A 22,776-nucleotide genomic window follows, 5' to 3' on the forward strand; every position below is an offset into this window, starting at 1 on the left:
TTTGGGGGTAACCAGTCTGATACCTGATCTATGGGTTATTTTTTTGGTTCATTTACCTACAAGGAGGTGAGGACATGAAAGGTCTATCATGCAGATATTAAGGCTGAATTCTCAGAAGTTAAGAAACAGATGATAAGGGTCAAAAAATCTGAAAAAGCAGCAATGTGAAAGGTGCTGGTTGAGCAGCTGTGACAGCAGTGAAGACAGCTTAACTCAGTCTCATGGACATGAAATAGGAAGGTCAGCAAAATAAATCAGAAGCAGCTATTTTGCAAAGGAGAGTATGGTGAAATTGAAACATTTTACTCAGTTACACTTTTTCTGAAATAGATCCTCCTTTCTTATTCCCACTTTGAGTCCCAACAAGGACAGGAAACATACATTGATGAAAGAACAAAATTCTCCCAATAAAAAAATTCTTTTAGTCAAATATTCAATATGAGCATCATTAAAAGGCTGCAAGAAATTAAAACAGAGGTGAGACTTATTTAACGTTCAGTTTCCACATAAACAGTGGTACCAGTTTCTTAGCACTTAAAATTCATGATAATCATTTTCTGTGACCCTTGTAATTTTTGTCTTGCAATTACTACAGTTACTAATTGTGAAGCATATGCAATTTAAGCTTGCAAGGTATAATGAGCAGCAAGTTTTACATTCTAATTTTGTGTCCCTGAGGTCCATGTTTGTTCTATGTTTCGACTATCAAATATTCCAACAAAGACACTTCAGTGAAACTATAAGCATTGCAAGTCTCCACAAATAAAACTGTCAACAGATTGAGACAGGCACTAATCAGAGGGAGAATTTACACTCAAATATAAATAGATCAAAAATGTATAGCAAAAAAAAGGCTTACAAACAGCCTCATTTACTGGTTTAATGTCAAAGAAAGAATTAGTAATTGCACAAACAACCACAGACTGCCAGAATATGTGTAAAACTGTTTTAACACCTGCAATGAATTAGTGCCATAAGTGGAGCTGACATTACATCCAGAAGGTTATTTCCAATAATTGCATAAGGTATACATTTCTGCAGGTTAGATGTAGAGTTGTTTTTTCTGTAATCATAGAATCAACCAGGTTGGAAGAGACCTCCAGGATCAACCAGTCCAACCTACCACACAGTGCCATGGTCTAGTTGATTGGCTAGGGCTAAGTGCCTCATCCAGTCTTCTCTCTAATACCTCCAGGAATGGCAACTCCACTACTTCCCTGGGCAGCTCATTCTAATGGCAAATCACTCTCTCTGGCAAGAACTTCCTCCTAACATCCAGCCTAGACCTCCCCTGGCACAACTTGAGACTGTGTCCCCTTCATCTGTTGCTGGTTGTGTGGGAGAAGAGACCAACCCCCACCTGGATACAGCCTCCCTTCAGGTAGTTGTAGACAGCAATGAGGTCACCCCTGAGCCTCCTCTTCTCCAGGCTAAACAACCCCAGCTCCCTCAGCCTCTCCTCACAGGGCTGTGCTCCAAGCCTCTCACTATCTTTGTTGCCCTTCTCTGGACACATTCCAGTATCTCAACATTTGTCTTGAATTGAGAAACCCAGAACTGGACACAGTGCTCAAGGTGTGGCCTGAGCAGTGTTGAGTACAGGGGAAGAAGAATCTCCTTTGTCCTACTGGCCACACTGTTCCTGATTCAGGCCAGGATGTCATTGGCTCTCTTGGCCACCTGGGCACTCTGCTGCCTCATCTTCAGCTACTATCTACCTGTACCCTCAGGTCCCTCTCTACCTGTCTTCTCTCCAGCCACTCTGTCCCCAGCCTGTAATGCTGCTTGGGTTGTTGTGGCCAAAGTGTAGAACCCTGCCCTTGGCCTTGTTAAATTTCATCCCATTGGCCTCTGCCCACCCAATCATCAGCTTCCAGACAAATAACTATAACAAGTACTATCCAACATGTCTCACTTGCCAGTCAATCTATACTCTGGCTACTAAATAACATGGCAGTTAATCACACTTATTCTTGCTCTTAAATGCATAAAGGATATTTATGGCTGTGTTCCCTGTGTCAGTGGACATGGTTTGCCACAGTACTCTACCTTGAATTTTGCTGCCATACAGGACAATACAAACAGTTTATTTTGAATGGCCTCAGGTCACTCAGCAGGAAGAGCATACAGCACTTTCACTGAGAGAAAATGACAGTTGCAAGGTTCTCCTATCTGCCCAACTACCCAAAAGGTGATTTTTCATACTCCTGGATGGTAAATCATAGAATCAACCAGATTGGAAGAGACCTCCAAGATCATCCAGTCCAACCTAGCACCCAGACCTTGCCAGTCAATTAGACCATGGCACTAAGTGCCTTACCCAGTCTTTTCTTGAACATCCCCAGCAATTGTGACTCCACCACCTCCCTGGGCAGCCCATTCCAATGCCAATCACTCTCTCTGGGAAGAACTTCATCCTAGCATCCAGCCTATACTTCCCCCGGCACAACCTGAGACCTCCAAGGACAGCACTAGTTTACATAACTTCATCAAAAAATGAGCTCCAGACCTACTGGTATCTGAGAGATGGTGAGATCAGAGTGAATATTAATTCCCATTTTCCATAGTCATAGGTCATATATACTTCTATTTATGATAGCTCTGCTCTCTTGACAAGTTGCTGGCAGGAAAACTCCATGCTGACTGTTTTCAAGGCTGCTCAGACAGGTTATTTCCACAAGTTTAGCACTAAATGAGTTTTCAAAGCTGGAGAGAGGGGCCTGTTCAGAAGTATCTGGACCATCTTCCAGAACAGAGAAGGATGCTGAAAAACTGGAACACCTCATCAATCACTAAGGGAGCCTACTATGTTCATACGTGTAGATATAGAAACCAGTGGGCACATGTTCAGACCACTTGAGAAGGTAGACAAAGGAATAAAGTATTCTTAATTCTACTCTATTGATTCTATGTGTGTGCATGTACAGAAGCCCTGTGTGATAGCAAAAGGAGCCTGATGGCAGAAGAATGGCAGCCAGCAGAGTCCTTGCTGAGTTAGTCAAGGGATAGATTTTCTTGGTGAAAGCCTTTTGGCAACAGCCTTTTACCTGTTTATAAGTGGCACCACAAAAGGGATCCAGACACTGGGAAGTCTATTTCATCTGTCTACAATAATTTACTAGTTTTAATATGCAGCTATTAAGGAACTTGGGGTTTGATTGCAGAACTGCTTTCTTTCCAAATCACTGAATATCCTCCATGGTGAAGCTTATTCTCCCAGGACTGGCATAATTCCTACCACACTACTTGTTCTTAGATTCTTCTTCCTAGCTATACTTTTGCTAAAGTCTCTTTACTTATGTCACCTGCTGGTACATCTGCTGATAAGTTCACAGAACAGAAAAACAGACACAAACATAAAGAGCTGTGGAAATAGCAGCAAGGTCTGAGTGTAGTTGCCCAAAACAAAGCCTGTCATTGATTTCTATTATGCTTGGTACTAATTGTGCTGGATGTATCTTTTTAATAACTTACTTTGCTAGCCATAAAAGATAGTGAAAAACAAGTTTGAGGTTTTTTACTGCATAGAAAATACTAGTTGTTAACATACACAGTTTGCAAAGTGCCATTGGATTACAGTTCACAGATGGAATGGCTGTAGTCCACTAAAACAAAGGTTTACAAACTGTAAGACAGGCATAAACATTTTAACATCCTCTAGTGTCAACATGAAGGGTTATACAAAGAACTGAATTGTTTCAACTTCACTGGAAAAATCCTCCATTATCAGATCACTCCAGGATTTTCCCCTCTCATCACCTTCACTTGTATGACATATGCCCTCCCACCTTTCTTTTTCTGCATTCAGTTCTGCATCTGATTGCTACCATCCCAAACATACCTTCTCTAGCTTCAGTGAAGCACTCACTGCTTGCAAGCTCAGCTGGCCTCTGCTTGGATTAGACTATCAAGTGCAAAATTATTTAATTCTCTTTCTTGATAGAAGATTCCTTTCTCTGATATGACACGCTATTATAGGGTCAAAATCAGTCTTAGCTTTTCAAAATCAAGGCTAACGACTAAGTAGCCTCCACAGCCAGCACTTCACTTGGCTAAGAAGAGAGCTGCAGTTCATTAAACAGCTCTCCATCCCTCATGCCTCTTCTCTTCAGAATGGTTGCTTACTTAAGGCTAGACCTGCACAGTCAGTGACTAACAGGATGAAGGTTGTCAGCAGCCAGCTCATAATTTGTCACATCTGCCCATAATATTTTAAACATTTAGCTTTCTAAATGCTTCACTTACCATTAGACAGACAGTTAACATGAGAAAGCCTCACTGCAAAGTATGATAGTTCCTAAATACTCACTTGAAAAGCACAGGTCCGAACACAGTGGCTAGGTTTTCCAGAGTCATGAAATTCACTGTGCTGTATGCTGCTACCTTTAACAGGAAAGCAGACAGAAACTGAAGAAGATTTTGATGGGCTCTGGGCAGGCAACTAAGCAATTGTCTAATGTTCTGTATGCGTTCTCTTGTGTGGATTTTGTGTTCTGGTGGAAGAGAAAAAAAAGAGTGATGACATATATATTCCTAATAATTACAGCAGAATTTCATTATTATATATCTGATTATTACATTATTATATATCTGAGGGAGAGTGAGGTTTCATATGTAATACAGTAAATAACTGTATTTTCTAAACAAAAAAAGTTTGTACCCTAAAATTTTACAACAATTTTCACATGTTAATATTTAAGTACCATGAATTTTCAGCTATATGAGTCTTATAGACACTGTTTCTGCTATTCATGTTGTGACAGAATCTTCTAGCACTTGCTGGTTTTCACTGGAACTGCAGGCAGTAGTCATGTACCTAAAATCTTAAAGCTGCCTTTAAAGATGATTGTCAACCATGACTCTCCTCAGAGATTTTACGTATGCTGTATGATTCTCATTAAGAGGACTAAGAAATTGTACCCTTTCAGCCCCACATCATCTTCATTTCCTGACTAATTGGTGGCTCTCAGTCTCAAAACATTTTTGGTCTATGAATATGCAACTGTAGTTACACGAGAGATGCTTAGAAATCCAAACTGGCTTCACAAATAACTGTGTTTGATCAGCAGTTCAGAATCAGTATGATAAAGTCTCTTGGTTATTAGAGCCAAGATGACAGTACTGCTCAATAACAGGCAGCTGCTGCTCACACTTGCCATAGATCACCAGGATGCATATGCATAGCTTTGACAACGTGAGCAGCAAGACATGCCCTAAAGAGCAATTTTAGTCCTTAAATATACATTTCATAAAGGCCAAGTTTAATCTATTTATCAGCTATGGGAAAGAGGATGGAGTGGGCCAAAATATTATTTATCTTAATATTTTTCAAAGAACAGCAAGACTCTCAGGGTAGTCAGAACAAAGTGCTTGCAAAACAAAACCTGTTTATCTTTCAGTAGAGACTTCTATAGTTGGTTAAAGTGGCTCCTTTCTCTTTTTTTATTCTGTTTGTTTTGGGTTTTTTTTCCACTTGGTTTGTTTGCTAAGCTTGCACATGACTTGGTAATTAGGAGATGAAGCGAGAACAAAACGACATGCAACCTAACCCACAAAACCCACTTATTTATATGCAAACACCTGAATTAGTTATCACTGAAAATCACCCAGTACATTTCTGTACACATCTGCTCTGCCATGACAGACAACAGGGAACCAAACAGTATATTGCTGTGGGCACTCATCTTGCACGTTTCTTGCTGCTCTACATGCTGCCATCCAATACTACAAGAAAACTAGTTAAAAGTACTAAGTAGCAGAAGACATGTACAGAAAGACTCCTGTACTAGGGAAGGTTAAACAGATGTAGCTCAAAAAAGGAAAAGTGAGGCAGCAGCTATATAGAGGCACAAGCAACATCATGATGATGATTTGATTAAAAGCACAGAATGGCTTAGGTTGGAAGGGGCCTTAAGAGTTCATCCACTCCAAACCCCCTGCACTGAGCACAGATGCCTCTAAACTAGACTCAGCTGCTCAAGGTCTCATCCAAACTGGCCTTAAACACCCCCAGGGAGGGGGCATGCACAGCCTCCCTCGGCAACCTATTCCAGAGTCCCACTACCCTCAGACTGAAGAACTTCTTCCTCAGATGCACTCTAAACCTACTCTCCCTTAGCTTCAAACCATTCCCCCTTGCCCTATTGCTAGACACCCTTATGTAAAGTCCCTCTCCAGCCTTCCTGTAGGATCCTTTTAGGTATCAGAAGGCAGCTCTAAGGTCTCCAGGGAGTCTCTCTAGACTGAACAACTGTAGGTCACTCACCCTACCCTCCTAGAAGAGAACATGGTCTAGCCCTTGAATCATCTTTGTGGCCTTCCTCTGGACTCACTTCAACAGCTCTGTATCCTTCTTATGATGGGGGCACAAGGACTGGATGCAGTATTCAAGGTGAAAATAAAGGTATTATCTCAACAATAAGTCATAAGTAAGATATCTGATTTAAAAAGAAGGCTTGGAGAAGAGGAACTTTCTCAAAAAAAAACCCCAGAGGATTGAAAAATGTGTTACCACAGAATGTTGGAGAGTACAAAAGCTTTAATGGATTAAAAAGAAAATATTATAGGCAAGTTAATGGAATAGCAGTCCACCAAAAGCAATTAAGCATCAATATCAGGTTAAGGAAACTTAAATCCTTGTTTATAGGAAAGTACAATGAACACATTATCTGGCACTGTCAAAGAAAAAAAGACAGAAGCTTGGAAAGTGCCTTTTCTGTACCTTGGTAAGTTTTTAGCAAGCCAGAACAGATGTTGTCTGGGAAAACAGCCACTGGCAATTCCTTCAAAAAGAGTTTCAGAAGACTGGCCACAGAATCAACATCTCCATCATTAATAAGGTCTACTTTTTCTCCTTGACTGCATTTCTGTTTCAATTCCTTGATTTTATTTACTGAGCCACTGATTCGAAATATACCCACACGCTCCAGACCTGTTTAAGAAATAGGAAAGAGTAAGCAGTGGTTGCATTACCATACTTGTGTGATGAGAACAACATTCTCAAAAAGCAAGAGCTCCTCTAAGAAGGCACAGTAATTGTAAAAATAGACTTTTCAGCAATTACAGCTTCAAAGTAAAGATTAAACAACAGTTTTCAGAGATCAGACAAAACACAAACTCACCAAATACTTCTAGGTACTCCACCATCTGTGCCACAAGAAAAGGAACTTCACACTGTGTTGCATCCTGCAGGAGGGTTTCCAGAGGAACACCAAATATGCTTCTTCCTTTGCTGAACTGTGGATCTGGTGAGACTTTACTTGTTGTGTGCTTGACTTGAATAGAAGATAGGGATTGCTGGAGAATAAAACCAGGCGAGTGGTAAACAGAGACTCTTGTATCATTTCAAGATCCAAGGGCCTACATCTTAGGTAAAATTATTTCCCCCATCATAGTGTCTTAGCGCAAATTTTAATTCTGCGTGTTCTTAAAATACTAATAGATCTCCTTCTGCAGAGCAGAAACAAGACCTGTGATGGAGAAAATAGTGATAAAACTCATTCACACTTCCATTCAGAGAAAATGGGGCTCAGGCTCCAGGCAGATGCCCTGTTTAGGACAGGGAGAAGCTGTTAAAACCCTTCCTCAGGATGATCCCAAATCATCTGGAAAAAGGCAGAACAAATGCAGGTGCATAGCCTTCTAGCTCCTTGAAAATGATTAATTTCTACCCAATTCACAAAGACTACAAAAGCAAGATTCATGGAGGAGCCACGGGAGGAATTTAAGCAGCAGCCATGGCACAAGTCTGGAGTCTGCTTGCTCAGTTACTGCAAATATCTTTCTCCCAAACCCGATGGAAAGACCTGTATAAGAAGTTACAGAAGAGCCTGCACCCGAGAGCTGTTTTTTCATCCTGTCAGGACGGAGAGGCTGCCAGTACATGGTCTCAAAAGTACATGGCCACTTGCACTGCCCACCCACGTCTAGGTGCCAGCAGCAGAGCTGAGGCAGGCGTTGCCCCCGGGTGGGAGCAGCCTCTTCCAGACACTTCTGTTTGGTTCCGGCAGTCCCTCAGCCCAGCATGTGGCACCTGAGAGGTGATTAAGTGAGGGGGAAATGCTGCCAGCCAGGTGCAGCCCTTGCTCCCTTAACCTCCTTCCCCCTCTTCTACCCCCTGCCTTGTATCATGAGCAGGTGATGTTACACACTGTGCCCTGCTCTGCCCTTCCAGGCAGCCTACGCTCGCAGTCACAAAAGAGAGGGCTCCCCTCCATGACACAGAAGTCCAAACAGGAACACCCTAACTTACCTAAGGACTTATTCTGCAACAGGGATATTTAAATAGCATCTGAGTTTAATTTTAAAGGAAGACTGTAATTTTCTGTATCATTACCCCAGTACATTCTAAACCCATCTGCTTCTTAAATATTTTTATCACTATGTTTTCAGAAGGAAAGAGGGAAAAGTTTCTATAGATTCGTAGCAGAAATGCTACCAAAATGCTGGTTTTCAGCTCAGAAAGTGCATGCCTTCAGCGAAGCTGGGGCTCAAGGAGGCTGTGTCCAGCCATGCTGCCATGGTGAATACAAACATGAACTCAAACACCTAGACCCCATTTTGCTCCCTCAGTACCTAAGCAAGCTTGAAATAACATGTTAATGCTAAAGCACTAATAATGACCAAAAAGGAATCAATGCCAAATGTACTTTACAGCATTTTTACATATAAGTTACAAAGTGTTAAAAAAAGCCTGTAAATTATCTAGGATCTATTACTAAACAGCTCCTCTTTCCCTTTTCAGATGCAGCAGCTGGGTTGAGGGAAGAAACACAGCCTTCTCCGAAAGAGGAATGTAAGGAAGGATTCAAGAAGCCAGATATAAGTTCACTTACACAAACTGAAAGGGAGGCACTTGCTCCCATAGTAGCATGGAGCAGTGTCAGCTGTGCTGCTCAGAAGACACCATCACCTTTCTTCCTCTCACAACTCCTTGCAGTCCAGCCAAAGCTAATTGGGCTGCTCCTCTGTAATTAACTTATAGTAGAATAATTGCTAGGCATCATCTTAATCAGTAGTTTCACTGCAGATTTTGTGGAAGGTAGAAAATAACTGCTAGTAGAAGTGGATTCCTTGTAGCCAACACTTGCCTCCGGAGGCACACTGCACAAGCTGACGGATGTGTTACCATTAGGAGATGTTTCCATGGCACCTAACACACACAGTGGCACAGCTTCCTGAACGTGCTGGTCGTGTGCTTGACATTTAATTTTGAGTGGGCTTTCTCAAAGCAGGTTTGCAGGTATTTATAGTGCCTGCTCTCTGTTCTGCCAGCTAGCAGCATTAAGTACAATATTTTGAGATGGTCTGCAGCGTACACATTTACATAACACACATTTATGTGACACCTGCACAATCATACTGGTAAACATACAAACAAGAATCAATCCAGCCTTTGAAACATGGAAAGATGTAGATGCCATTAAGCCAAACTTCTTCTGTTGCAATTCTGTCGGATACAAAGCCTCTCCTAGGAACTAAGCCACAATGAAGCAAGTTGCATTGCAGTTGTGGATGAGTCGTAACACAAATTCGGTAGGCACATACAAAACAAAACCAAAATGCACAGGGCAAGAAAATAGAATACAGGCACTGAGTCAGACCCCTTAGGCAGAGACTAGAAACACATGATTGGTTCTTTCAACATGCTGGGCTGCTGGGTCAGCATAGATGGCAGACATGATTTCTTCTTCCTTAGCAATGGGAGTATCACCTTAAAAATAGTGCCAGTTTATAGCCCACTTACCTGCTCACAAGATCCCACAATGAGGTCTGGAAATGTTATGGTTTCAAGCTTTCTTACGCCACAATTTCAGCATTTCCTACCCACCTGGCACAAGCAGAGATCTCACAGAGGTCACAGCCTTGCTTTTCACACTGGGGCATACCAACCCCACCCAGCTGCAGCCAGGACATGGTTCCTGTCTAAACAAAAATCCCCCTCTGCTGGCTCCACGTCTGTGCTATCCAGCCTTCAGAAAGCCGTGCATTTATCCCACCCAGCTACAGCCAGGACATGGTTCCTGTCTAAACACCCCCACCCCCCCACCCCTCTGCTGGCTCCACGTCTGTGCTATCCAGCCTTCCGAAAGCCGTGCACTTATCCTGCCGTGCACCCGAAGGGGCTGGCTCAGTTAGCTGCCTCGGTGGGCATTTGCTCCCTTTCTCCACAGTGCGTGGGTCACTCACACAAAACGGCTGGCTCCTCCACAAGCCCCTTTTGACCAGTGACACGCAAATCCCACCCCCCTTCTCACCACCACCACCACCACTCCCTATGGCCCACTCACCTGTTCTGCTCATAGACTGAGCTAGAGGCAGATGCCACCTTTTCCAGCAGCCCAGCCTCTCTGAAGACAGCAAAAGAAGGGACAGTCCTCCTCACCCCTCTTGCCTCATGGCTACCCTCTGGTGCCTGCCCAGCAGCCTCCTCATCGCTGCAGCCGTGGCCCACCTGTGTCCATTACCCCTCACGGCTACCCTCTGGTGCCTGCCCAGCAGCCGCCTCATGGCTGCAGGCACGAGCAGCCTGGCCCCACCGCCGCAGCCGTGGCCCACCTGTGTCCATTACCCCTCATGGCTACCCTCTGGTGCCTGCCCAGCAGCCGCCTCATGGCTGCAGGCACGAGCAGCCTGGCCCCATCGCTGCAGCCGTGGCCCACCTGTGTCCATTACCCCTCATGGCTACCCTCTGGTGCCTGCCCAGCAGCCGCCTCATGGCTGCAGGCACGAGCAGCCTGGCCCCACCGCCGCAGCCGTGGCCCACCTGTGTCCATTACCCCTCATGGCTACCCTCTGGTGCCTGCCCAGCAGCCGCCTCATGGCTGCAGGCACGAGCAGCCTGGCCCCACCGCCGCAGCCGTGACCCACCTGTGTCCATTACCCCTCATGGCTACCCTCTGGTGCCTGCCCAGCAGCCGCCTCATGGCTGCAGGCACGAGCAGCCTGGCCCCATCGCCGCAGCCGTGGCTCACCTGTGTCCATCACCACAGCTGCAGCTGCTTAAGAGGCCCTGCCCACGCCCGGATCTTTCCAGCACTGCCACCCTACATTAGCCACTTCACAGCTGATTGTATTTAAAGGCAGAACAATTGAAAGCTTTTGGGTCCACAGACAGCGGCGAGGCTGAGGCTGCTGTCCCCCAGTACTGCTTCATATAAGTCACAGATCAAAAGAGAGAGAGAGAGAGAAAGAAATGTGCTCGTCCCCCCATGCCACATGGTGCGACTGGCCTCTGTCACCACGGCACGGAACCCAGTGCTGGTGTCTGAGAAGATACAGTGGGCATTCTGGTGTGCAACATCCACTTTTTGCTGAATTTAAATACTCCACTCCGCCACCACACTCCAGCCACCATGAGCAGTGCTTTCCCGTCCACCATGGCAGGCCTGCTGGGCCAGAAACAGGCTCACACATGTCCTGGCTTGCCCAGGCAGGCTTCTCTCCTGTGGCAAACAAGGCACACACACTCAGCTTGGGCCTGCCTCCTGCAAGGCCTCTGCTTTCCCCAAATTCGGGCAAAGCAAGCCCATGGGCTCACCTAATAGAGTCACAGAATCAGCCAGGCTCAAAGAGACCTCCAAGCTCATCCAGGCCAACCTAGCACCCAGCCCTAGCCAGTCAACCAGCCCATGGCACCGAGTGCCTCAGCCAGGCTTTGCTTCAACACCTCCAGGGACAGTGACTCCCTGGGCAGCCCATTCCGATGCCAGTCGCTCTCTCTGGGAACAACTTCCCCCCCCACACCTTTTAAAGCCACAAATCCCCTAAGCAGCAAGCATGGGTTTTGCTTTTTTCTGTTAGACCATCACAGGGCAAACATGGCAGCAGCCACTGTCGTCAGCCCTTTGCTCTCCACCGCTCCTCTAAGTGCAGTTACTGAAGAGTTTGTTTTCAAGCCCTGCCTGCAAAATTCTGCAAGGCTTCGAGACGATGGAGACGTTTCGGTTCCTCAGCAAGCCAGCAGCAGCTAGAGGGCACACGAGGCTTGCCAGAGAGGTGGTCTTGCAAGCCTGGCTTCAAACGCAGCAAGGAGCCCCCGGACAGACCCTTCCCTTCCTACGAAGCAATGCACGTTCGGAGGGATGCTTTGTTGTCACAGGGAGCAGGCGGCCGCAGGCAGCACAAATTAAGCATAAAACCGCTCACACTGTGTAGCTGCAATTCAAACCCTTCACAACGTCTGGATCAAAGTCAGCCCCTGCAGGACTGCAGCTGTGTGAGTAAGATGTGTGGTATGAGCAGCCACCCTGCCTTCAAGGACCATGTCTAAATTAAAGGCAAAATGTTGGCTTTCCCAACACGCTTCTGCCCAAGGGAAGGCTTGTGAGGAAAAGCAGTGCCCTGGCCTGGGCAGCACAAGGGGCTGGGGGAGCCACATGCAGCTGCTTTTGTACTCTTCAACAGGGTCATGGCCTCCAGCTACTGAAAACTCTCCTTCTGAGCATTGCTGATGTCCCTAAATAATAGAGGAAAAAAAACATGAAAGGAAAACAGACAGAGTTTAGTTTTCTTCCCTGGAAAACAAGGGGTTTTACAGAAGCATTCGGAACGACAGGATCTCAGTGGGAGAGGGCAGAGGTAAATCCACTGTCAGCGGCAGTGCAAAACAAAGCGGCAAGAAAAACAATTAATGAGGCATCATGGTTCATTTCAGCTTTCCCTCAAAGCTGCAAGCAGCTTGTTCTGCTAACCTAGCGATCCGTGTCTTGACTTCACGAGTCTCCAAGCATCCAGCCAAATAAAAAAGCCCTTCTTGGTGGGCAAAACCCAAGCAGCCAGAGCGTGTGCCCCGCAGGGAGGCCATGGTGGGGATGGTTTGTGTTGCTGCTTTTCCTTTCATGGCCCAGATCCAACTGGGGAGGCTGTGGTGGCTCTGGATTAGAAATAAGCACTGGGGAAAGCAGCCTCAATGATCCCAACTGTAGCCTCCATGACACAATCATCATTATCCAGTAACAACTTTCAAAGCAAGTTTTCAAGGACGTGCAGGCATACAATGCTGATTGAAAAATCAGTACTGTATGTTTTCATTTGAAGCACTGAAGCATTGTCCACCACAAATGCTGTTTCAGTCACATTGCTTGTTTTCTGGTATCTAATGTTATCCTGAACCTGTCTCTGTGATGCCTTCGTTTTGATTTTAATTGTGTTGGTGCCTTCGTGTATTTAGCTTATTTTCTCATGTTTTCAAGCAGATAACTGCAGAGAAGAAAAACTCTTTCAGTGTGAGAGGTCAGAGAACATCATAAATACAAATTAATCAGCTCATGAAAACATCTCTAAATTTGTCTCATCTGCAGAAAACACAGCAGACCCTCTGCAATTGCTCTGCTGGAGTTTCTAAATTATGCTGTCACTACAGGAGGTTACGCACTGACTGCTCTCTCCAGAACATTGACCATTACAAGGTCACATCATCACTGCCTAGGTCATTTCAGCTGCTTTAAAAGCCTTTTCTTCCTATATATCAAGTTAAATGACATCTTGGTGGAAAAGAAGGTCACAGGGTAGCATCCCACAGGACCTCATAGCTAATGGTGTTGCTTTTTTGCAGCTCATCAACAAGCAAATCAGCACATATGCCCCAGCCAGCTGCCTCCCAGACCCTTGCTATAGTAGGCTGCCTCTTGCCCAGCCCAGAGCTTGGGTCTGAGAACAGTGTGTGGTAATAAGGGCCTGACCTGCGCTGTGGAAGGAGGGAGGAGAAGGCACAGTAAGTCGAGAGTGTGTAAGAAGCCGATGTTGTAGCAGAAGATATAGGACTCCAAAACACTGTTCAGAACTGTTTGGATAAACACCATTTGTTTTGAGCAGGGAGCTCAGAGACAAGTCACAGGTCTAAGTAGGAATGCTGTTGCTCTGACTTTGAAATTTCCATCACTGTTTAAAAATCAGATGAAACACCACGAGAAGCTCACAACCTCACACCAAGTGTTTGCTGGCTTCTTACACTTCGGAGCTGACAGCTTCAGCAAGTAGGACTAGAAACCCAAACACACACACAGAAACAGTGATTTGGCTGAACAGAAGGAAAAGAGAGAAAGTCTATTGTCTATTCTTTAGCTCAAAATGCTCAAAACTGTCCCACTCGGGAATGTATTTTTTCTTTTCTCTATGTAATCTTTTGGGAACAGCACAGGCATTTGCTAAATGCACGGTGATGCATCAGTTGCATCATTCCAGTCATGACAACCCTTGCATGCAATCCTTAAGTGCATAAAAGCATCTCTGAATTACCACAAGAAACATTCAAGCACAGATTCCATCAGATGAACCTGTGCTACTGGCTTTCAAAGCAGGTTTTTATTGCCACCCTAGATATGCAGCATTTGTGTATTTCATTCTAATTCATCGTGAGCCACTTGAATCTGAAATTTGAGTTCTGCCAAGTTGCACACTTTAAAGTATATGGTGCTGGTAGAAAAGCTAACAGTGAATTTCAAATGAAAGGAAAAATGGAAATATGAGCCACAAAGAAGCCAAGAATACAGAGAAAAAAAAATACATCTAGTATTAGGCAATCATTTTGTCAAGAAACAAGGCATGAAAAAAATTATTCCTATTTTAATTGCTACTGTATATATATATATATATATATATATATATATATTTCTTCCTACATCTTCGTTTCTAACAAGTTAGACTCATAGACCATGTACCATTTTGACTGCTGACTACGTCTACTCACCAAACTAAATTATCAGAATGGAAAAGATGTTGTCCTGACAAGAACACAGCTCTCCCCTGCTGCTACATGCATTGCTTTTCACTGTGTTTATGGAGAGAGTGTGCAGGCCACGACCCTTCCAGCTGGCCAAGCTCCTGTCAGCTGCCTGCAGTGCCCTCTCTAACTTAGTTCTATTTCTGCTCTCAGCTGATCAGGTGGTTTCCTCGGGATATGGATGCCCTGGGGCAAAGCTGGGCGTGCCTTCACGGTCAGCGCCAGGCAGACCAAGGGAAATGCCTTCTTCTCTACTGGCCCCGCACACATGAGTCTGGTGCTATGCCTGAGCAAGTATCTCCTGAGTCATGGCAAGGCTCTGTTACTGTAGACGTAGCAGTATATTAACCTACCTGGCAAGCTTGGAGTTGCTTCCCTCTATCTGCACCCATCTCTGGCAAGGGAAGTGTTGGTGTCCTGTGGTGGCTCAGCAGAGCCTATTTCCAGGCAGCTGAATTACAGGCATGTGGAGAACTGCCCAGTGAAACAGTGGGAAGTGCATGTTCAGACTGCTTTTTAATTTTTTTTCCCCTCCAGCTTGTTAAACTCCCTAGCATCATTTTTTCTTTTGAAGGCTTTGGAAAAGCCTTGGCAGTTTTGCAGAACTGAAAGTGACTAGCAAGTGAGAGATCAATAACTGCCAATACACTTCTCTTGGAATGAAATGTCATGAAGGGTGAATTGGAGCCTGCCTTTCTTAGCTTCCTGGTTTGAATTTCATTTTCTTTCTCTAATCTCCACCTGGTACCCAAACACTCTTAATTGTCTTGATGGTTTTTTTTCCAGGGAAAACAAGTCAGCATTCAAAATTCAGCATTGCTTCTTTATCTAAAGACATTATCTTGCAGCTGCTGCTAAAGAGAAAACCAGCAAAAATAGTTGTGGGCTGACAATTATTAGAGTGAAGAAATAAAAGCTCTTTTTCAGTTCTCACAAATTATTTAAAACCCATTTCAGTCTATACTGTGAAATTAATAAGGCTGTCAAGTGAACTCTCTATTCAGGGCACTGAGTGAAAGCAAATTCCATACTGACACACAGAGTAAATTTGAGAGTTAAAAACAGATCCTAAGTAACTGGAGGTGTAATTGCACCCAGTAAAGGCTCTGACTGGTAAAACTAGCTAGGGGCATAAGAGCTGTTCTGCAAATAAGACAGTATGACTGCTGTTCTTTATTTGAGCTAATAGGCCAGTGTATTATACAGTACAGCTAGCATTGCCTACACACCAAGAGATACATTAGGGGAAGAAAAACTATCCTCCCTGCCAGAAAGGCAAATATTCAATCTGCTTCTTGATGCAGTTTGCACACACAAAATAATGAGAAACTTGTATTTGTAAGAAGAATTGGTTTTTTTCTTCCCATGCAGATTTCCTTTGCATTTGCTGGCAGTTAGTTAATCTCACTTTCTGCAGTCTGAAGGAGAAATATCAGAAAAAATCCTTTGTTTGCATCTCTTCAACAGCATCTTCTCCTCTTCAAAGCAGGCTACACCGCTAGAACTTAGTGTTGTTAGCACTGGAATTGCACTAGAGTACAGACTGACTCAAAACATCTTTGGCCTTTCCTGCAGGAATTTTCTCACGTGATTCAGGGCACCTGGATTTTCTGCTGAGGCACTATGGCAATAGTTAAGCAACATGACTCAGTTGATTGACTGGCAATTACTGAACAGACATTGATATGCAATCAGGAAGTAGTATCTAAGGAGAATTTTCTTTGTTTGGCTCAACTCAGGTTTATTTCTCCAAGGAACAGGAAACTGAAAAGCAAAACATAAAGAAACAAAAAAATATTTGTCATTTTCAAAGGAAATTTGAATTGTTGGACCAGTTTTAGCAAAAGCTACAAGTACCAGGCTAGTTTCTGCAGACCTGCTAGGAAGACAAGATGTCCCATGAGGCTCCATCCACAAGCTGGTTTCTGGTTTCTAACAGCTTCCCACAGCTGATGAGAAGCTTAGCTTCCAGCTTCAGCTCTAGAAGGCCTATAAGTCTGCAGCTGAAACAATTATCTCTGGCACCACATGCTGCCATTTTGCATAAATAATATAGGTTTAACACAATATTACCTCTGCAGAAACCTTTGAAGAGCTGAAAAGGAGTAAAATATGATTAGTCCGTGCCTCCAGCTTACACAGTACCTGAGTTGGGGATAAAAACAAAAAAAAAAGGAGGACTATGGTAAGTGCAGCTTCAGAATCCTCTTGCACTGCAGGGACCACCCTAACTCGTGTAAAAGGCAGACAGAGGCAGGTTTTTAATGGCCTAGAATTTCAATACCTTTGGTCATTACCCATTCAACGTTGTTTCAAATGAGCTGCTCCTCTCTATTATGTTCAATTAGCTCTGCCTTCTGCAGCCTTCACAAGAAAAAAGTAAGAGAAAGCTCAAAAAAGCTGGAAGACTCTCAAAAGGAAGATCTTCCCTCCAGAGAACCTGAGATGGCAGCAACAGCTCCATCCATCTTTCCAGTTCCAGGTCAAGTGCCAAAACTTTGTTTTTTAGTAATTCCATCCGTTACATGTAAATTCATCTCCTATTTCTGAAGCATCAAGGTAAGTGTTGTGCTACCTTCCAGAGAAACCTTTCTGGTAGCCAAAATGGTCATCCACACCCCCAAACAGTGACTGCTTAATTTATATATACAAGTGGTAGCTGGGGTGATAGGAGATGATCAAATCCAGTCTCATAAGTTTGTTGACCCTTAACTCTCTGACAGCACCTCCACATAACCCTGAAGCAAATATCAATTAATTGAAGCACTTTTATGAACTCTTACATAACCTCCTAAGCAGGATTTGTTGTAATTCAAGACATGCCACAGATAATTTCAGTTATCCTGTTTTACAGATGGTCCCTGAAGCAATGGAAAGCAGGGAAAGAGCCGCTCCAATCCAGGGACATTTTAATTAAATAGCAAAGTAATTCGATTCCACCAGAAGACAGCATGACTTAATGCAACTTGATATGCATGCAATAGATCAAATGTTAAAGTTATAACCAGCAAAAAAAACCCCAAAATTGATTTAGATATGATTTGTAAATACAGACTTGGTCAGATCGTTGGCCTTTTACAAGACAAGGGGGTAAGTATTCAACTTGTTACTCAGCAACACCCACCAGACGTTGCAGTTAATCACTGAGAACATGTTTGCTTTTCAACATGACCTGTGACAGCAGCAAATGAGGAGAGTTTAGGCAGATCATTTTCAGCCTGCAAAAAATGGGGTAAAAAAAGCCAACTAATACGAAGTAAAGAGAAAATGTTTTTGCAAGTTTAACTGTTACCAAGTAAAATTGAGGCTGGAGCCAAAGGCAGCTGGGAACATTTGCTAGAATCACAGAATGGCTTAAGTTGGAAAGGACCTTAGAGATCATTTACTCTCATCTCCCTGCCATGGAGGGAGGCTGCTCAATGTCTCATCCAAATTGGCCTTGAACACCCTCAGGGAGGAGGCCTCCACAACCTCCCTGGGCAGCCTATTCCAGAGTCCCACTGCCCTCAGACTGAAGAACTTCTTTCTAAGATCTGATCTAAACCTACTCTTTTCAAGGGTCTTTTCCAAACTGAATGATTCTATGATGACATAAAAGAGCCCCACAGAGCCATGAAAGCAACTACCAGAAACAGACCACCTGTTCAGAGAAACTTGAAATCACTATGTCATCATAGCAGGGTTAAACTAGATGATATTTTGTGTTGGTTTGAGGCTAATTTTTACTATGAGAAATCAGCTGTGAGAAGAAAGAAAAAAAAAACGAACAGTAACCTATATCACCATTCTGCTAAGAAACACAACTAGTCAAAGTCTAGATAAGACAGACACTCCACACACACACTGCTCAGCTCTCACTTCGGGCTGCGCCTTCTTTCTGGCAGTCTGGTCTCTGTCTACCTTTAACTCTCTAATCCACCTAACCTCCTTGTCATCTCTTTTTGACATCTCACCTCAACTCTCCAGATTTATCACATGAGATATACATGGGTTGATCTGGTTATTTATGAAGGGAGGGAGAGAGGGAGGGGGAAGGGGGTTTGCCTCGGGAGCCCTCCTGGGGACTCTTTCTGGGAGGGGTATTGTATCACAGTATCACCAAGGTTGGAAGAGACCTCACAGATCATCAAGTCCAACCTTTTACCACAGAGCTCAAGGCTAGACCATGGCACCAAGTGCCACGTCCAATCCTGCCTTGAACAGCCCCAGGGATGGCGACTCCACCACCTCCCCGGGCAGCCCATTCCAGTGTCCAATGACTCTCTCAGTGAAGAACTTTCTCCTCACCTCCAGCCTAAATTTCCCCTGGCGCAGCCTGAGGCTGTGTCCTCTCGTTCTGGGGCTAGCCACCTGAGAGAAGAGAGCAACCTCCTCCTGGCCACAACCACCCCTCAGGTAGTTGTAGACAGCAATAAGGTCACCCCTGAGCCTCCTCTTCTCCAGGCTGAACAATCCCAGCTCCCTCAGCCTCTCCTCGTAGGGCTGTGCTCAAGGCCTCTCACCAGCCTTGTCGCCCTTCTCTGGACATGCTCAAGCATCTCAATGTCCCTTCCTAAAACCATGTTGGCTGGACCTGAGCCCTTTGCCATCCCTCAGGTGCGCTCTCATCACCCCCAAGATAACCTGCTCCATCAGTTTCCCTGGCACTGAGGTCAGGCTGACAGGTCTGTAGTTCCCAGGTTCCTCCATCCGACCCTTCTTGTGGATGGGGACCACGTTGGCCATTTTCCAGTCTCCTGGGACCTCTCCGGTGAGCCAGGACTGCTGGAAAATGATGGAGAGCAGCTTGGCCAGCTCAGCTGCCAGCTCTCTCAGCACCCTGGGATGGATCCCATCTGGTCCCATGGACTTGTGGGTGTCCAGATGGCTCAGCAGGTCCTGAACTAATTCCTCATGAATTTCCAGGGCAACACACTGCTCCCTGACCCCATCCCCCAGTTCAAGAGGCAACTTGCCCTGAACTCCTCCCTCCTTACTGTTGAAAACTATGTGTTTCTGTGTTACTTCTAATTTGTATATAACTGTATATATTTGTGTATATCTGCTTGTATATTGTGCTAAGCTGTAAATATAGCTTCATTGTTTCATTCCTTAATTTCCAGACATCTGAGTCTAGTCTGGGTGATTTTCTTAAGTGTGAGGGAGCAAGCAACACCCAAACCATCACATCTTTAAATAATAATTCTGTAACTTAGTTCTTGCAGTTGAACATTATATGACATAGCATGGTACAATATAAGCATGTGTGTATCATCTTCCAAAAACTGCTTTGAGTGTTCAAAAGCCACCATTTCAAAGTACAAGTATCTTTCTTTAAAAAAAAGCAAAATGGATTTTGGTAAAGGGAGAACATACTGAGAAACCATTAAAGACTATTTCTTTTAAGAACACTGACAGGTCTAACTTGGCTCCACAGAATAACTGAGTCTACAGCAAAACATCTTTGAAACAAGTCCTTGAGGAATTCTGTTTGGTAGGAGAAAGCAGCTTTTGCTACTTCCTTTGACATACCTGTCCAATTTTCTGCATCATTTGTTATTTTGCAGTTTTTAATTGACCAGTATCATGCTCAGCCCAGTATGTTCACAGTGCCAATGGATGGAAGGCTTTAAAATGAAATGTCTTTCCAATAAAAAAATACCTGTGTCAGTTTAATGCTATGCAAACAGCCCAATCATTTTTTATAGCACATGATCTGGAGCTCTTACTCAGCACATTGCTCAATGTCAGTGTCTGATGCAGGAATCCACTATCAGCACAATGCCGACAAATTAAGAGCTACAAAAGGAATGCAATCCATTTTTGCAGATAATCAGAGACTATCAATTGAGCAAGGCACAAAAAAAAGGACTATAATCTAATCAAGTTTAGCAGTTTAATTTGTCCTCTGTTTTGGTAGCTACAATGAATTTTCCTAAGACCTGCAAATAAGGAGATAAATGTCCTATTCATGACTGACTCCACAGGAACCATTTCATTTATGCAATAAACAATAACATTCTTTTCTACAATAAAGAGTAATTATTTAAGTATCTCATTCCTTCTGTTCCAGATCTCTTTGTCAGGAATGTTGAAACTCAAGAATGTGCAGAATTTAATCCTATATTGAAAAAACTGTGTACCTACCTCTACCACTCTGTCAGTGCTGAAGAGCTACTTCGCAAGCAAATGAGGCACAATCATGTTGTCCCTCTCCTGTCACCTTGCAAAAAACATTTGAACTTACAGAGCAATTTGAACAAAGCATGCCAGACAGTCATGGAGTCATAGACTCACAGAATCACTAAGGTTGGAAAAGACCTTTCAGATCACTGAGTCCAACCATAGCTACCATGTGAGCCTCCCCTGGAACAACTTAAAGCCATTTCCTCTTATCCCATCTCTACTTACCTGGGAGAATAGACCAACACTAGCCTCACTCAAAGCTCCTTTCAGGTAGCTGTAGAGAGCAGTAAGATCTCTCCTTAGTCTTCTCTTCACCAGACTAAACAACCCCAGCTCTCTCAGCCTCTCATCCTATGCCATGTCCTCCAAACCCCTCACCAGCCTCACTGCTCTTCTCTGGACATGCTCAAGGATCTCAATGGAGAAAGGGCTCTCAGATAATGCTCCGGCTGCAGCATCTCTGGAATTCTCTTCTTAGACACGAACCCTGCAAAACTAGAGAAGTAAAAAGCATTAAATCTTAGCTCTTGTTTATAAGTTCAAGTCAAGATTAGTACAGTCATAGTGCTCAACTAATTGGCTAGGGCTAGGAGTCCTAACACTGCCTTTGGTGACAACAGACATTTTTTCAATAGCTAGGGCTCTTTCCTCAATGATGGGTAGGGTGACATCAGAAACTATCACAGGTCACTGGTCATGTTCCCAAACATATCAAGCTGCCTAATAATAGACTCCATTTCTATTGCAAAAGTGTGCTACATAATTGCCCAATCCTTAACAATGAGAAAAAAATGAATTTGTAATTAAATAGGCTGACAACTATTTTAACATCAGTTTCATATTCAAAACATGCAGAATGTATTGTCAGCAGGAAGTGAGAGACTTCAAAACATAGTCATCTGGAGGCACACATACCCTGCTTATATTCAGTATTTCACTGCAGCTTTTTTAAGATGTGTAGAACATAGTACTACTTCTATATGCATGCAATGAAAAATGTGCAGCTGTCACACTGTGAACAGGTTCAAATCCACATCAGATACCCTGCACACCCAACTGGAACTGGAGTTGCTCTTATACCTGTATAGAACACTCAACACTTTTACCACATGCATTGAAAATACAATCCAGGAAAAAAATAAAGCGAACATGTAATTGTTACATCCTGCTGACAGATGGGGTTAAAAATCAGAACAAACTAACTGCATCTTTACTTTTGTCAAGTTTTCAATACAAAGAAGCATAAGTGAATCTCACAGTCATGAAAGAGTGCCCAAAGCCAAGCTGGATTTTCCTACCCTGGACCAGAAAAGGGAACATTACTTGCAGCACCTCTGCCCCACTTAAAGTTTATATTGCTCTTGCTTAATGAGGTGTGCAAATGCACTAACTGTGTCCACTGCACTTTGACAACAAAGGTTGCTCATTACATGCTTGAGTTTTATTTTAAGCATTCTTTATGAGCCAGAATTACAGCAGACATTTGTGAGACAGAACTGGTGAGAATTACTTGAGTATTTGCAGGCAACTATACAGGATGTAACTCAGGACTTAGACCTTCTACTTCACCCATGGCTTCTCAACACGCTTCACTAAACTCTAAACCCACAGCAAGAAGCCGAAGTGCACAGCACATGGTGGACAGGAGATTGCTGTGACTACTATGCAAGAGCAACCAGAGACAGCAGCAGCTCCCGGAGCAAAAGTTATTGCAGAGGGTAAAGAGGGCAGCACAAAGCCAGCCGAGGAATCCTGCCTTTGCTGTTACACCTGCCTGGCTCAGGGAGGACTTCAACCTCACACAGCATTCCTCCCAGTCACGTCGGCCTGAGCCTATGGGCTAGAAAAAAAACCAAAAAGCTAACACATGCTCATACACAGAGCTAGCC

At 44.0% G+C, this 22,776-nt stretch overlaps 1 protein-coding gene across 5 annotated transcripts in view; it reads right to left on the bottom strand.

Moving 5' to 3' along the window:
• LOC135176252 (protein FAM13A-like) overlaps positions 1-18,122 on the bottom strand; it is a 93,110-nt gene extending 74,988 nt beyond the window's left edge. For all 5 annotated transcript variants that reach the window (XR_010302581.1, XM_064145152.1, XM_064145153.1 and 2 more), the window contains exons 1-5: positions 16,599-18,122; positions 15,076-16,486; positions 7,122-7,296; positions 6,722-6,931; positions 4,310-4,493 (exon numbers count right to left, since the gene is read on the bottom strand). Coding sequence is in view for 4 of the 5 variants with exons in the window: in XM_064145152.1 (XP_064001222.1) it covers positions 4,310-4,493; positions 6,722-6,931; positions 7,122-7,296; positions 15,076-15,114 (608 nt within the window). In the remaining variant the exon portion in view is untranslated. The remainder of the gene's footprint in view (positions 1-4,309; positions 4,494-6,721; positions 6,932-7,121; positions 7,297-15,075; positions 16,487-16,598) is intronic.
• Positions 18,123-22,776: the final 4,654 nt, after the last annotated feature.

Source organism: Pogoniulus pusillus, chromosome 6 (assembly GCF_015220805.1).
Source record: "Pogoniulus pusillus isolate bPogPus1 chromosome 6, bPogPus1.pri, whole genome shotgun sequence".
In the NCBI taxonomy this organism is placed as follows: Eukaryota; Metazoa; Chordata; class Aves; order Piciformes; family Lybiidae; genus Pogoniulus; species Pogoniulus pusillus.